This window comes from Papio anubis, chromosome 6 (assembly GCF_008728515.1).
Source record: "Papio anubis isolate 15944 chromosome 6, Panubis1.0, whole genome shotgun sequence".
NCBI lineage: Eukaryota > Metazoa > Chordata > Mammalia > Primates > Cercopithecidae > Papio > Papio anubis.
Genome location: NC_044981.1, coordinates 152,835,370 through 152,852,778, shown reverse-complemented (window position 1 = coordinate 152,852,778; position 17,409 = coordinate 152,835,370). Strand labels below are relative to the sequence as shown.

The 17,409-nt window shown below is 40.2% G+C and overlaps 1 protein-coding gene across 3 annotated transcripts in view; it reads right to left on the bottom strand.

Annotated features, from left to right (window-relative positions):
* METTL24 (methyltransferase like 24) overlaps nucleotides 1-17,409 on the bottom strand; it is a 112,672-nt gene that overhangs the window by 58,706 nt on the left and 36,557 nt on the right. For 2 of the 3 annotated variants that reach the window (XM_003898312.5, XM_031667506.1), the window contains one exon: nucleotides 11,194-11,333. In XM_003898312.5, coding sequence (XP_003898361.1) covers nucleotides 11,194-11,333 — 140 coding nt within the window. Of the gene's footprint in view, nucleotides 1-11,193; nucleotides 11,334-12,299; nucleotides 12,588-17,409 lie in introns of those variants that run through there. The other variant, XM_031667505.1, reaches the window with a different exon arrangement.

Below are 17,409 nucleotides of genomic sequence, written 5' to 3'. Positions count from 1 at the left end.
AAAAGGATGACCAGGCAAAAACTCCATCTGAAGGCCACCAACAGCAAAGACCAAAGGTAGATAAATCCATGAAGATGAGCAAAGATCAGTGCAAAAGGGCTGAAAATTCCAAAAACCAGAACACCTCTTCTCCTCCAAAGGATCACAACTCCTTGCCAGCAAGGAAACAAAACTGGACGGAGAATGAATTTGACAAATTGACAGAAGTAGGCTTCAGAAGGTGGTTAATAACAAACTCTTCTGAGCTAAAGGAGCATGTTCTAACCCAATGCAAGGAAGCTAAGAACCTTGATAACAGGTTAGAACTGCTAACTAAAATAACTAGTTTAGAGAAGAACATGAATGACCTGATGAAGATGAAAAACACAGCACGAGAACTTCATGAACCATACACAAATATCAATAGCCGAATCAATCAAGTGGAAGAAAAGGAGATCAGAGATTGAAGATCAACTTGATGAAATAAAATGTGAAGACAAGATTAGAGAAAAAACAATGAAAAGGAACGAACAAAGCCTCCAAGAAATATGGGACTATGTGAAAAGACCAAACCTACATCTGATTGGTGTACCTGAAAGTGACGGGGAGAATGGAACACACTTCAGGATATTATCCAGGAGAACTTCCTCAACGTAGCAAGACAGGCCAACATTCAAATTTGGAAAATACAGAGAACACCACAAACACTCTTTGAGAAGAGCAACGCCAAGACACATAATCATCAGATTCACCAAGGTTGAAACAAAGGAAAAATGTTAAGGACAGCCAGAGAGAAAGGTCCACAAAGGGAAGCCCATCAGATTAACAGCAGATCTCTCTGCAGAAACCCTACAAGCTAGAAGAGAGTGGGGGTCAATATTCAACATTTTTAAAGAAAATAATTTTAACCCAGAATTTCATGTCCAGCCAAAGTAAGCTTCATAAGTGAAGGGGAAATAAAATCCTTTACAGGCAAGGAAATGCTGAGGTATTTTGTCTCCACCAGGCCTGCCTTACAAGAGCTCCTAAAGGAAGCATTAATTAAAATTAACTCAAGCTCCTAAAGGAAGCATTAATTAAAATTAATTCAATGGATTAAAGATTTAAATGTAAGACCTAAAACCATAAAAACCCTAGAAGAAAACCTAGGTAATACCATTCAGGACATAGGCATGGGCAAAGACTTCATGACTAAAACACCAAAAGCAATGGCAACAAAAGCCAAAATTGACAAGTGGGATCAAATTAAATTAAAGAGCTTCTGCACAGCAAAAGTAAGTATCATCAGAGTGAACAGGCAACCTACAGAATGGGAAAAAAATTTTGCAATCTATCCATCTGACAAAGGGCTAATATCCAGAATCTACAAGGAACTTAAACAAATTTACAAGAAAAAAACAAACAACTCCATCAAATATTGGGCAAAGGATATGAACAGAGACTTTTCAAAAGAAGACATTTATGTGGCCAAAAAACATGAAAAAAATCTCATCATCATGTTAATTAGAGAAATGTACATCAAAACCCCAGTGAGATACCATCTCATGCCAGTTAGAATGGCAATCATTTAAAAGTCAGGAAACAACAGATGCTGGAGGGGATGTGGAGAAACAGGAATGCTTTTACACTGTTGGTGGGAGTGTACATTAGTTCAACCATTGTGGAAGACAGTGTGATGATTCCTCAAGGATCTAGAACCATAAATACCATTTGACCCAGCCATCCCATTACTGGGTAGATACCCAAAGGATTATAAGTCATTCTACTATAAAGACACATGCTCACGTATGTTTATCGCAGCACTATTCACAATAGCAAAGACTTGGAACCAACCCAAATGCCCACAATGTTAGACTGGATAAAGAAAATGTGGCACATATCCAATATGGAATACTATACAGCCATAAAAAAGGGTGAGTTCATTTCCTTTGCAGGGACATGGATGAAGTTGGAAACCACCATTCTCAGCAAACTAACACAGGAAAAGAAAACCGAACACCACATGTTCCCACTCGTAAGTGGGAGGTGAACAATGAGAACATATGGGCATAGGGAGGGAAACATCACACACCGGGGCCTGTCGGGGGGTGGGGGTAAGGGGAGGGATAGCATTAGGAGAAATACCTAATGTAGATGACGGTTTGATGGGTGCAGCAAACCACCATGGCACATGTATAGCTATGTAACAAACCTGCACGTTCTGCACATGTGTCCCAGAACTTAAAGTATAAATAAATAAATAAATATTATTTAAATAAAATAAAACTAAAAAAGATGAAAAGAGTTTTTTACCACTAGAAATTTTAGCCATTAATTTCCAGAGATTATCATGTTTAGCAGTTTTTTATATATCTTTTCCGAAATTTTCCACATATATACAAGTGTTTCTCTATTATAAATATCATAAGCACACACATACACATATAAGTTAGTCATTAAATAGTGGGAGACTTTTATATAATACATTAGATAACATAAAACTATTTGTAATTTGTAATTTTTGGATTAATTTACGTTATACTTTTACTATAATCTCAATATATAAACATGTATCACATTGGAATGTAATAAAGTATATTCTTTTAAATGATATATAAAGTTCTTACTTTCATTTATTTGAAATGGTACTTCTTCAAGTGTAGTTGAAATTGGTCAAGTTTGTGGTCATGTAAAAAGCAAGAGGAGGAGCAAATGTAATATGCACAGGTGTTACAAAACATGGCCCAAAGCGGTAAACCAGGAGTCAAATCCAATCCAGGTAGATCCAGAGCACGTGCTCTCTATACGCCACCTGGTTGCTGATGAGCACAGGACACAGGATCATGGAAGGAATATTTGTGATCACAGGTCTAGGGAACTGTCCGTTACCAGACAGTAAAGCTCCATGAGGAAAAGGGCTATGTCAATCTTGCTCATTTCTAAATCCTCAGTGCTGAATAGATGAATGATGACAGACAGACCTACAAAATGCTGCCCTAAGTGAAATAAAACTATGAGGCAGGGTCTGGAATTCCCAGAACACACAGTACAATATTCAATATCCAAATATTGCCTGTGGTGAGCTATATTTCACTGACTTATTCATGTTCATAAACAAATATTTACAGAGCATTTTACATGTGCAAGGCACTACACTGGACACCAGGGACAAATGGATAAATTAAACATGGTCCTTGATCTGAAGAAGTTCACAAAGTAGTAATGAAGAAAGATTTTTGAACAAATAATTATAATAAAAAGACAACCATTATTTACAGCGAAAACATATTTAGTCTATAAGGAAATCATGTTCTGTTGTTATTTAACTAGAAGGAGAATACAAATAGAAAATTTTGCTTGACAGAAATATTTTATTTAATGTTTATTTAATGAGGCAAGAAGTATAGATCATATGGCTTCCATCTCAAGGTCTAAGACAACTATTCCATTTTTTGTACCTTGGCCATGAGGAAAGGTAAAAGGGGAAGTGATAGTCTCATCCTGTCTTCTTGGGGACGTGGCCTAGAAGTTGCACACACCACTTCCATTCGTAGCTCACTGCTTAAAGCTATTCATGTGGCCATTTACAACTACATGGAAGGCTAGGAAATACAGCCATCAGAAAGGTGGCCATGTGTCCTGCTAATATTAGGAGTTCTGTTACAAAAAAAGAAGGGGAGAATAAATATTGAGGGACAATGAGTAGTTCCTGCTACAACCCATTTCTGAAATAATTAAACAGTTAATATGTATATTCAAAGCTATATATCTTTCAATTAAGACTGCAACCTCTCCCCCTCTGTGGGGAAGAAACAAAATTATGTAATTCATCCTGACAATATTGTTTTGCATATATTAATGCTGGGGTTAGAAATAACTACAAACTTTTCAACATAGAAGGACCATTAAATCTGAGAGCTGTTGAAGAAATAGGAAGGGGGAGATTTATAGGGCTAAATTTTCAAAGGTAATAGAATAATATTGGAACCATCTTGATCCTCTTTCTCTAATGTCTTAGAGAAAAACAACTAGGATCCCTGCAGGCAGTGGTGTGGACTGTGCACTGGACAACTCTGGGAGATGTCATTCCCTTCATAATCACCATCAAAATGATTTTCTAGCAGTAAAAGTTATTGAGGGAGGGGTGCCCTTTCCCAAATTGTATAAAGGTGTTCTTTGGACAAGCTGCAAGTGGTACTGTAGTCCCATGCCGTTTAACGCTGCTGAAGGGCAGAAGGGGTGGGTTGTGGCACTGTTTCAGGCCCTTGATTATTCTTTTAAAAATAGTCCTGAAAGTATTAAAGTGAATGGCCTTTGATGTTCTCCAGGAACAAAAAACTCAGAACATAAGCACATGAAGAGATGCTGAAGATCATTACAAATACAAATGAAAACCACAGTGAGATACCACTTCATATCCGCTAGGATGGCTACAATCAGAATGATCAATAATAGTAAGTGCAGGGAAGGATAGGGAGAAATAGGAAACCTCATAGATTACTGGCGGGAATGCAAAATGGTATATAGCCAAGAGAAATGAAAACATATGTCCACATAAAAACTTGTACAGGAATGTTCATAGCAACATTATTCATAAACACCAAAAAGTGGAAACAACCCAAATGTCTATCAACTGATGAATGAATAAATAAAATGTGATATAACCATACCAAAATTCATACAATGGAATATTACTCAGCCATAAAAAGGGATGAAGTACTGATACATGCTGCAATGTGGCTGAACCTTGAAAATATTATGCTAAGTGAAAGAAACCAGTCACAAAACGTCACATATTATACACTTTTATTTATGTGAAATGTCCAGAATGGGTGAATCTACACAAACAGAAAGTAGAATAGTGATTGCCTAAGGATGGGGGACTGGGGATGGAGAGAAGAGGGTTGGAGGGAAGTTGAGAGTGACTGCTACTGGGTACAGAGGCTTCCTTTTCGGGGTAATGAAAATGTTCTAAAATTGACTATAGTGACTAAAAGAGCCATGGAATTGTATATTTTAAATGGATGAATTGTATGGCATGTGAAATATATTTTAACAAGCATTTTTTAAAAGGTAAAAAGAACAAATAAAATGAACTCAGAGCAAAGACAGGGAAAGTTTTTAACCTTCCCGTTGAAGGCAGAGGGTTAAAAGAGGTAAGATAATTAATGTTTTCCCTAGGAGTTTCAGTCCTCCATTCTTCATCCTAGCAGGAACCACAGAATCTGGCCAAATATCTATCTAGATCTTCAAGCTGCCAACTATCAGAGGGGGAGAAATAGGCTTCCTAAAGCATAAATGACACAGTACTGGGTAAAAACACTTTATAATTGTTTATTTTTACTAAATAACCTTACACGAAATGCCACATTTTATCTAAAACATATCCTCAAAAGGGACGATGTATTAGTTCATTTTCACACTGCTGATAAAGACATACCCAAGACTGGACAATTTGCAAAAGAAAGAGGTTTAATCGTATCACAGTTGCACGTGTCTGAGGAGGCCTCAGAATCGTGGCAGAAGGCAAGGAGGAGCAAGTCATGTCTTATATGGATGGCAGCAGGCAAAAAAAGGTTGTGCAGGGAAACTCCTGTATTTAAAACCATCAGATATCTTATTCACTGTCATGAGAACAGCATGGGAAAGACCTGTCCCCATGATTCAATTATCTCCCACCAGGTCCCTCCCACAACCTGTGGGAATTATGGGAGCTACAAGATGAGATTTGGGTGGGGACACAGACAAACCTTATCAGACGAAATCACTCCCAAAGGGTAAAATGTATTCTTAGGGGCAGAACAAAAACAAACCCTTCCTCTTTTTATTTATAAAGCACAGATATGTACATATTACATAAATAGATGTACAGTATATCTATGGTTTTAAATTTTCATGGAAAGGGTAATAGGGGGAAAAATGCCCAAAAAGGAAGCTTGAGGTCCATGGTTTTCACATACACTAGACGAACACTCTTCTTGCTGTGTTAAACTATTATAAGATGAAAATATTTGGCTCTTTCATTCTTCTGGAAATGCTCATGGTAACCAAAGGTCCCAGATTTCCTGTATAAAATATGGGCTCTTGCTATCTAACTATGTGTCACTTATGAAATCATCTACTATCTTAGACTGAGAGAATTTATGTCTTGAAACTAAAAAGCACAACCTACAACAGAACTAAAAGAGACAAAAAATATGTATCTATGTATTAGCCCTTTTCAAATCTTTCCTCTCATGCCCATGCCTACACCTAAAATACAATCTTTGACATAAAAAGGAGAAAAGGTGATTTTCCCCTTTCACTTTATCTACCACTCTCATCCCCACCCTCCCCTCCACTGCCCCACCATCACCCTTCCCCACTCCAGACACAAGAAGACTTGCAGGCCAGGCCCTGTCTAAAGTCATTATGTAGATGATATTGTCATCCAAACCCACAGGCTCTCCTTTTTTCTCTTCTCTATCCCTTTCTCCATAATATGTACCTCTCTTTTCAGTGTCTTCCCCTATCTTAATTGGTCTAGTCTACCTCATTTCAAAACTGAAAAGGATCTAATTTTCATTTTCAACTGAACATGACATAGAGTGCACGCTCACAGACAAATGCCTTTTCCACTAACTGTGGAATAAAAAGCTTTGACTCCTAGTAAATAAACTTCAGCCATCAAAGAGAAGATGGAGGTGATATCTGCTTCAGTTCTTTGGGGTGGAGGAAAGGAGATGAGACAGATTAGAAGGTGGGGCCATCAGCCTCTGTCTTCTGACTCCCTGTGTCCTTGGAGCCCTCCTTGCCCTCCTGCCAGGAAGTTACTCCCAGCTGCAGCTGCATCCATTGTCTTCGGTTTGCCTGGGAATTACTGGCTATAGCAGTGGCACGGTCTTGTTGCTGCTGCGGCCCTGGGACTAGGAGCACGTCCTGCCTATATAGAGGGCCACACAATTCACTTACCACCTGCCCTCCCTACCTAGCTCAAAACTGTTCTGACACTCCCTGGTGCTGGGAACCCGGGGTCACCTTCCCTGTTCTTACTCCTAATTTCAGGACCACCAATTCTGGTCTGGGTCTCACTCTTCCCTCAGTATCAGTTGAGGTATTGTCAGCCAGTTATCTACTTGTGCCCCAGGCAAGCAATTCAACCTGAACAGGGGCATACTTGTCTGCGTCCTGGAGCCTTAGTAAGTGCAATCAACATAATTACTCACAACCCAAAGCATCTTTTTTTAGGCATCAGAAATATTTTCTTTAGTTTCAGTTTTCAATTAAGTAAGTGCTTTCATGTTTTTAGGAAAATATTGGCCATTGTTATCTATTCATTTCTTTTCCCAGTGGAATTCAGATGCTCTTTACACAGTTGATTTTCTTTTCTTTTTTCTTTTTTTTTTTTTTAGACGGAGTCTTGCTCTGTCACCCAGGCTGGAGTGCAGTAGGGCACAATCTCGGCTCACTGCAACCTCTGCCTCCTGGGTTCAAGTGATTCTCCAGCCTCAACATCCTGAGTAGCTGGGACAAGAGACGTGCACCACCATACCAGGCTAATTTTTGTATTTTTAGTAGAAACGGGGTTTCACCATGTTGGCCAGGCTGGTCTCGAACTCCTGACCTCCAGTGATCTACCTGCCTCAGCCTCAAAAACTGCTGGGATTACAGGCATGAGCCACTGCGCCCGGCCCCAAAGTTAATTTTCAATGGTAAATATTTAAATGAAAATAAGAAACTTCTTTTGAGAGATGTCTGTTCATGTCCTTTGCCCACTTTTTCATAGAATTTTTTTGTTTGTTTGTTTTGCAATTGAGTTGTTTGAGTTCCTTGTATATTCTGGATATTAGTCACTTGATGGATAAATAGTTTGCAAATATTTTCTCCCATTGAACAGGTTGTCTCTTCACTCTGTTGATAGTTTCTTTTGCTGTGCAGAAGCTTTTTGGTTTCATACAGTCCCATTTGTCTATTTTTCTTTTGAATAAATATGTGAAAAACTGCTCAGCCTCACTAATCATCAGGAAAATGTACATCAAAACCAAAATGAGATATTATCTTATCGCAGTTAGAATGGCTATTATTAAAAAGACAAAAAATAACAGATGCTGGCAAGGAATTTGGAGAAAAGGGAACTTTTACACACTGATTATGGGGATGTAAATCAGTATAGCCATTATGGAAGACAGTATGGAGATTTTTCAAAAGACTGAAAATAGGACTACCATACAATCCAGCAATCTTACTTCTGGGTATATATCCAAAGGAAGGGAAAGCAGTATATCAAAGGGATGCCTGCACCCCCATGTTTATTGCAGCACTATTCACAATAACAAAGATATGGAGTCAAGCTAAGTGTCCATTAGTGATAAATAGATAAAGAAAATGTGGCGTGTATACACAATGGAATACTATTTGGCCATTAAAAAAAAGAATAAAATCCTGTCATTTGCAGCAACATGTTTGGAACTGGAGGTCAGCATGTTAAATGAAACAAGTCAGACGCAGAAAGACAAATATTGCATCTTCTCACTCATATGCTGGAGCTAAAAAGTTGACCTCATGGAGGTAGAGAGAGTAGAATGATGGTTATCAGAGGCTGGGAAGGGTGTCTGAGGGGAAGTGAAGAGAGGTTGTTTAACGGGTACAAACATACAGTTAGATAAAAGTGTTACCAGTGCAGGGGCGTCCAGGTTCTTGGCACCTTTAACAAAGAATTGGACAAAATGCACAAACAAAGCAAGGAAAGAATGAAGCAACAAAAGCAGAGATTTATTGAAAATGAAAGTACACTCCACAGTGTGGGAACAGGCCGGAGTATAGGGGTTCAAGGGCCCTGCTGCAGAATTTTTGAGGGTTTAAATACCCTCTAGAGGTTTACATTGGTTACTTGTGTACACCCTATGTAAATGAAGAGGACGAAGTAAAGTTACAAAGTCATTTACTAGGCATATGCCCTACGGAGAGGAAATGCCCTGTCATAGCTGAAGTGTGAATTGGCCTTATGTTCCCTGCCTCCAGAGCCTATTTTCCTCCCTCAGAAGGAATAAGTTCCAATATTTGAAAGCAGAGTAGGGTGACTACAGTTAACAACCATACATTTTATATTTCAAAATAGCTAGAAGAGAGGACTGGAAATGCTCCCAAAACATAGACATGATCAATGCTCGAGGTGATGGATACTCTAAAGGCCCTGACTTGATTACTACGCATGCTATGCCTGTAACAAAATATCACATGTACCCCATTAATTTGTACAAATATTGTGTGTCAATAAAAATATTTTAAAATAGGAAACTACCTTTTTACATGTAATAATCTGAACTCTTCCTGCAGAGCTATCTTATCCAACAGCTCTGAAGTATAAGGAAAGCAAAAAGGAATTTAGAAACTTTCCCCAAAAACTCCTTTCTAAGTTTTATTTTACTCAGTTATCCCTTTAAATGAAATTATCCCGGGGCGTAAAATATTAAGTAAAATACAGAGGCAATTTGGAGCAAGAAAACAGGAGCAACTTGCATGTGGTACTATGCCACTTTTTATGACCCACTTTCAGACATTTTTAATGTGACATAAAATAAATTCTGCTGTCACAACTTCCCATCCTCCCTCCAATCTTGAAGGTGGGCTGGTGGGCTTCCAGAAAGAGAGCTCTGCTCATCAACTGGCTGAGTATCTCATCTTCCAATCCACAGCCTCCACACTTCCATCACAGCATAACCAGCTTTCCTTTCTAGTCTCTCCTCTCCAGCGATCTTCTACATGGCAAGTACGTATTGTGTGCCTAGTATGTGCCAAGCTCCACCGATATACACCATTGCTCTTCATTTAACCCATATGAGAATGTTTCCCTGTCTTTAAACTCTTATTTTGTTTTTTAAAGAATAAAATCCACAATGACTGGTAATTCTTGTTTGTTATAGTTTGACAGTGATGATGATTCTCTCTACATTGGAATCTTTGGGTAGGTCTCCACATCGCCCAGATGTCTGCCCCTAACCCTGACCACCCAGGATTCTAGCTCGTGGTTGTCGTACCTGGGCCTGAATGTAGACTCTAGAAGTGATGAAACCTACAGGTGAGGAGGAAGCATGTGACATGGAGACAATCAATGTCACATTAGGGTCCCCAGTGCTGTTTATAAAAGACTTAAAGACTTCAGTGGTCTAGCCTAAGAATCTACATTGCCCTTACAAAGAGTCTATGGAACAGAATGTTCCCGACAAAAATAATTTCCTCCTGTCTTCTTTTTCTTGAGCCATATATCATTTGTAAGTTCGGAACTGTTTTTATGTAAGTACTGGTATATTTGGTGAAATAGTCCCATTACTTTGTAGCCATCCTTTTACAAAAAAGCTCACTTAATCCATTTGTACATCTAGGTCATTTTCAACCTGAATAACTGGATATAAATTTTTCTCAGTTTTGACAAAATGACATAGTTTTTTATAAGAGTTCCCTTTTGTTCCTTTTAAAAATATAACTAGATACAGATTTATCATTGGTATAAAACATACAAATCTAACAATAGCCATTATTGGTATTGGTTTATACATCATAACTGTGCATAAAATTTCTAACATATGGCCAGGTGCAGCAGCTCACACCTGTAATCCCAGCACTTTGGGAGGCCGAGGCAGGTGGATCGCTTGAGCTCAGGAGTTCAAGACCAACCTGGGCAGCATGGCAAAACCCTGTCTCTACCAAAAATACAAAAAATTAGCCAGGTGTGGTGGGTGTGTGCCTGTGGTCCCAGCTACTTGGGAGACTACAGTGGGAGGATGACTTGAGCCTTGGAGGCAGGGGTTGCAGTGAGCCGTGATTTTGCCACTGCACTCCAGCCTGGGTGACGGAGTGAGATCCCCTTTCAAGGAAAAAAAAAAAATCTAACATACTCTCTTTTTTTTTTTTTTTTTTTCGGCACACAGTAATATTCTTCTCTCCTTATACTAAGGATCCTCTTAGTCTAGCTGGAAATCACTGGTTTCACCCAGAGGATCATCCACATGCTGAGAATGGGGGCTTCCAACTTGTTACCAGCAGAATGGGAGGGAAAGTGCCTCTGACCAAGGAGATCTCAGTGATCTGTACATGCCTTCAGTTACACAACAGACAGATCTGTCTGAAATAATGACAGGAAGCAAAGCATGGCACCTGTTATACACTGCAACCATTTTCCAACTTTGTGTTGCTGAAAAGGTCTGAGCTGCCTGAGGCAGTGTTTGTGTTTTCTTCTGCTGTAAAAAACGTACTCACCCTAAGGAGTAGAGGCGGCACTGCTTGTTGCGGATTTGATGAGCTAAATTGAACCTGTCGTCAAGACACACTGACCAGGGCTTGTGTGTAGGACTAGAGTCAGTAGCCAGGCTGTCTGTATTCATGTGATTGCATGCAATCTGTAAAGATTGGAAATCAATGTGAATAATTTGAAATGTTGGATGATAAATAGCAGGTAGGGACTTATTGCTTCCCCATCCCTGAAAACCATAATAGGAAAGTTATATCCTCCTCCAATGCTAACTACTCCCCTCCCCAGGGAACCACAAGACTGCTATAAAGTGTTTGGAGGAATTTCAATGACCAGATAATAAGTAATCTCATGGAGAATATATGCAGGTTTGGCAAGAATTTAAGAGCTGCTGTAGCCATGTGCACAGGGTGTGCAGGGCAGAACAAATCAAGAGCAAAATGTGGGAGGAGCGGTGGTGTCAGGAAGGCTTTGTAGAGGGGTGCTAGTCCTGGAGGATGAACCGGGAGACTTGGACCAAGAAGGGCATTCCAGATACAGAGAACAGTGCTCACCATGCAACCAGACACAGAGAACAGTGCTCACCATGCACACACGTCTTCGTTACCCACAGAGGGCCTACTATAAGATGTGAGGCACAATCATGGGCATAGATCTCAGACGCATACTCCCAAGATTAGTTATCCCTTATTTCAGGCAGATAAGGTGGGGCCACTAAGGTCCAGAAAGGTGGCAGGTGTTATCCAAGGTAAACAGCTGACCATGGGTCAAGTGAAGTTAACAGGCAGTCCCTGCTGATAAGGCAGTGTTCTTTGTGATACACTGCTCGAATGCACTTCCTCCTGGGGGAGAAGGGCAACAGCCCCAGGCAGGAGGCTCTTCCGGAGCTAACAGAAGCACTTTTCTTAACTCATCCATCAAAATTAGATAAGAAAACCAAAGGGAACGTGTGTGTAAGTCAAGCAGAAGCAAGTCTCTAACTTCAACTGCACACAAAGCAAATATACTTCATAAGGGATTCTGACTTGTGTTTGAGGCTAGTACATTTCGCACAGCTGAGGCTGCTGAAACCAAAGAAAATAAGGAAAACAAGTTCTGTGGCCAAGATATTTACCTTACTGAGCAACAGTATTTTCCCCCAATCCCTTAAAACTCTCATAGTCATCATGATGCTTCATGAATGCAGTAGCTTTTGCTGTCACAGCATAGACCAGAGACCGCTCCAGATGCAAAGAATGTTTTGAGATTCGTTGCTTTCATCCATTGGAAAACATTAACAGCAAGCAATTTTCTTCCTAAGAAGATATTCTAGGGCCAGGAACAGTGGCTCATGCCTATAATCCCAACAGTTTGGGAGGCCGAGGCAGGAGGATCGCTTGAACCCAGGAGCTCAAGACCAGTCTGGGAAACATGACAAAACTTCATCTCCACAAAAAATACAAATATTAACCGAGCATGGTGGCATGCGCCTGTAGTCCCAGCTATTCACAGGAGTTGATTAATTGAGCCTGGGAGGTTGAGGCTGCAGTGAGCCATGATTGTGCCTCTGCACTCCAGCCTGGGCAACAGAGCGAGACCAGATCCTGTCTTAAAAAAAAAAAAAAGAAAAAAGAAAAAAGATATTCTAGATTTGGCCAATCCTTTAACTGATTTTCCAAAATTTTAATCTAAGAAGAGCATATTAGGTGGAGCCTATTCAACTAACACGGCATCTGAATTACTCTTGCTATCCCCTCTGGCCAGCCTGGCAAAATCATCCTGCACCATTTATCAGTGAATGTGTCTTCTGCTAGGATTTGGACATTTCAGAGGAAAGCTGAAAAAGTGAAACCCCTATATATCTTTTCCCTGAATCCAGTATTTTTCTACTTCTCAATCTTCAACAACTGTTTAAAGGACAAAATAATTGGAGAAAATGGAATTGAATCTTTTCTCAAGCAACAGCTACAGAATACATTTATTAACTGGGTGCGTCAACATGTTAATTTGATAATTCATCTCCTACTATTCTCCCACAGATAAATGGAAATTATGTCTCTGCCTGCCCACCTTCTATTCCCCACCCACTCACCTAAGGGAAGAGAAGTTGCTAATCTAGTTAGTCAGAACTCAGTGTGTTCATTGGACCCTGTTCTGCTAGTGGGCAGATTACTGTGCCTTAAACATGGGTGCCTTCCTGAGCCCCACCTCCAGTGGGAAACTAGTTAGTCCAGGGCAGCTGTGTGTGCCCCCAAAGCATGCCTGGACCTTATAAGCCTGAGCCATCTGCTTGAGGGAAGTCTCCTGGGATATTTTTATTAGAGTGGCATGATGATCCCCATTTGCTATTGTTCTTTGTGTACATGTCTCCATAATGACAGATGAAAATGTGATGTTTGTAGGTCCTTGCTTCTCGTTCCCTCCTAATGCCATCCAAACCTAGCTCTGACCTTTCCCACAGTGTTTCTCAATGTGCGGTCCGCCTACATCAGAATCACCGGGGAGGTACTTAAAATGCAGATTCCTGTGCCTCCCTCCAGATCTACAAACTCACAATCTTTGAGGTTGATACCTGAGAACATGCATTTTAATAAGCTCCCCCTGGGAGATTTTTATGTAGATGACCTTTTGAGTTTACTGGAGGCCTTTTGTAAAGCCCCAGTGAAAGTTTCCAGCCAGTCGCATCTCTGCCTTAACAAATTCAAAGAGGCTACACTTGGGCCAGAACTTTAAACTGAAAACAGCAGCCCCTCTGACCCCCACCCCTAACAACGGACTGAAGGGGTTGGCACTGACAGTTAGCCAGAGGCCTCCAAAAGTCAGGTAGGCATGGAAGATCCAGAGTCAGAGCTTTCAGATCCAGCTGCTCCTCCTTTGCTAAAGTCGGGAACTAGGGTTTTATTTTATTAAAGATGACACTTTGTCTACTTTAAGCATTTCTTCTTCTTCTACAGATTTCATCTTGGACAGATATATCTCCATTGACGAGACATTCTTTTTCATTCACTCCCCCTGATAACATCCCCTCTTCCTTTCTTAGCTCAGAAATAAAACACAAGGGCCAGGAGCGGTGGCTCACACCTGTATTCCCAGTACTTTGGGAGGCTGAGGCGGATGGATCACAAGGTCAGGAGTTTGAGACCAGCCTGGCCAGCATGGTGAAACCCTATCTTTACTAAAAAAAATACAAAAGTTAACCAGACATACTGGTGTGCACCTGTAATCCCAGCTACTCGGGAGGCTGAGGCAGCAGAATTGCTTGAACCGGGAGGCAGAGGTTGCAGTGAGCTGAGATTGTGCCAGTGCACTTCAGCCTAGGCAACAGAGCAAGACTCCACCTCAAAAAAAAAAAAAAAAAAAAAAAAGAAAGAAAGAAAGAAAAGAAATAAAACACAAGAATTATTCAATTTTAACCATTTATTAACCATCTCATTAACAGACATTAGCTTTTGTAAACAACTGAAAATCCTCCATAAACTTCTGCTCCTAAAAATTAATTAAGTATTGATTTTTCACCCTTTCTAGTTAGGATTTATGGCCAGGGCTTCAATAAACTCTCTTGTAAGCAAAATAAGTGAGGGCAGTAACTTCTAGCTAACTTCCAGCTCAACTAATTATGTTCTCTGTCTCTCTGATTCCCCTTGTAATTTTAGCCAAATAAAGCAAATTAGGCCTAGACAAAGGAAAACAGACTCTAGGAAAAAATATTTTGTGAAATGTTTTTTAATTATTTAACTTAAAGGGATCTAATTTATTTTCATTTCATTTTGTATCCCAAAAGCTTGACTGGTATTTCTGCCAACCCATAAGTAGAATCTGGCAAAGGAAACCCTTAAAATTTTGGAACTTGAGAATCACTTCGATGATCTTCTGCATGTTTACAGAACGATCAACTCCATGCTGTGTGGTTATATAGTACCATTATTTTTGAAAGGCTCACGGGCAGAATTTTGTGCTTATTGTTTTCATCTCGGGGTGTGTGTGTGTGTGTGTGTGTGTGTGTGTGTGTGTGTAGCAGTAAATACAACAGATACTATTGTATTGTTGTAAAGTTATATTCTGAATATCCAGAGCATGGGTTCTTATTCTTAGGTTATTCTTACAAATTGATAGATGGGCAGACAACTAGGTAAAGAGGTAGAGATGGATGGATAGATGGATAGGTGGATAGAAAGGTAGGTAGGTAGGTAGGTAGATAGATAGATAGACGATAGACAGGAAAACAGGCTTTAAACCATATTTTATTTTTTCTTTTTAAAAACAGCCACTGTTGCTTAGATTAATTTTATACTGCAAGGCATGCTTCCTGGAGGCATATGGTTTGGGGGATGCCATGAAAAGCTGAATCTGGAGACTTCCCTTAGAACAGAGCACTGTATTTATGATTTAACTATTTCTTGTTAGCAGCAGACAGTGTACCGTGGACTGCAGAACTCTGCCATGTATCACGGTCTTTCATATTGAAAACAAAAACAAAAACAAATAGTACCTAATTAAACTGAGCTTGATGTTCTGCATACTCTACGCAAACACCATATCCTCCGGAATTTCATTTAAAAATGCATGGCCCCAACCATGCCTCCAGGACCACAATGCACAAGTCTAGAGGTGCCACGCCTATTGCTGTCTCATGCCATGCTGTCCTAAGCCCTATGCCTCTGCTCCCGGGCTCCCCCGGCCTAGGAAGCTTTCCCCACTCATCTGTCTGCCCCCTGTTAGAGAACACACAACTCTCTTGCACCCTAACTATTTACCAGTGTTGGGGGGTGTTTGATTGTGGCTTAATATCCCAAGGCCCAGCACAGTGCCAGCCATAAAGCAGGTGTTCAACAAATACCCTCTGGATTGAGGAATGGATACATCAACGATGCACATACCAAATGCCGGCCTTGCTGTACAAGCTTGAGCACAGATTTGAGGGAAGCATATTTCTTAATGTTAAAAAAGCAGCATAAGAGGATGGGGGTGGAATTCACATTAGTACCTTCAGAGCTTTTTTTTTTTCCTTGCCCATGATGACTCACTTCTGCTAACTGAAGTTTTTAGGTAACAGTGACTGTAATATTCTGCTAGTTTTGTAGGCTTTCATTGTCAAGATGCGTTCTAAATGAGGCATAAGCCACAAAAGCAACCATAAAGCTTTGCATTACATACAGAGGGATAGGGAGCATTGGTTAGTAAAGGATTCTGATTAAGAACCATTTAGTGTCATCTCTGGTGACTCCCATCTCTGGTCTTCTAGTAACCCGGAAGTACATCAAAGCACAGAACCTCATCTGGCTAAAATGGCCCCCCATTAAAAACCATTGTGAGGTCGGGAACTTTACATCATTCTTCTGGAGGACAAAAATCCTTCTGGTGAGCTTCAACAACAAATTCTCTATTATTGCTCATCAAGCTGAATAATAATTATACATCCAGTTATCCACCTTCACAACGAGTTGGTTAGATCCTTAAGGGCAGAGACTATAACCTCAGGGCCCAGAACAATTCCTGGCACCTTGTAGGCACTCAAAAATACCTGGTTAATAACCATTCTATACTACTCTGTGCACAGTACAAGCTCACAGAACTGGGAGGGACCTTAGAAATAATTTTGATACAATCTCTTCCATTTCAGGATCAGAACAAGGAGAGCCAGAGAAGCAAAGTAAAGTACCCAGGTTTATAAGATCAGACTATGAAGGATGCCTTTAAAAAAAAAAAGTGTGTCCACGCACAGTGGCTCACATCTGTAATCACAGCACCTTGGGAGGCTGGGGTGGGTGGATCTCCTGAGGTCAGGAGTTCAAAACCAGCCTGGCCAACATGGCGAAATTCTGTCTCTACTAAAAATACAAAAATTAGTCAGGCGTGGTGACAGGTTCCTGTAATCCCAGCTACTTGGGAGGCTGAGGCAGGAGAATCACTTGAACCTGGGAGGCAGAGGTTGCAGTGAGCTGAGACTGTGCCACTGAACTCCAGCCTGGGCGACAGAGGAAGACTCTGTCTTTAAAAAAAAAAAAAAAAAAGAAAGAAAAAGAAAGAAAAAAAAAAGATTTTTTCTCCTCTCAGTCCGTAGTTTCTGGGAAAAATCCAAGAGGGATCTAAAAATGACCATTTCATGCCTCAATAGCTTCTTCTAAGCAAACAGGCCTTTTATAAGTTATGGAACATTAACATGAAATACATATAGAATGGAATTTGGTAGCTTGTGTTATGTAAATTTATTTTGGTGAGTGAAGTCCATAGTTCTCAAATTCAAT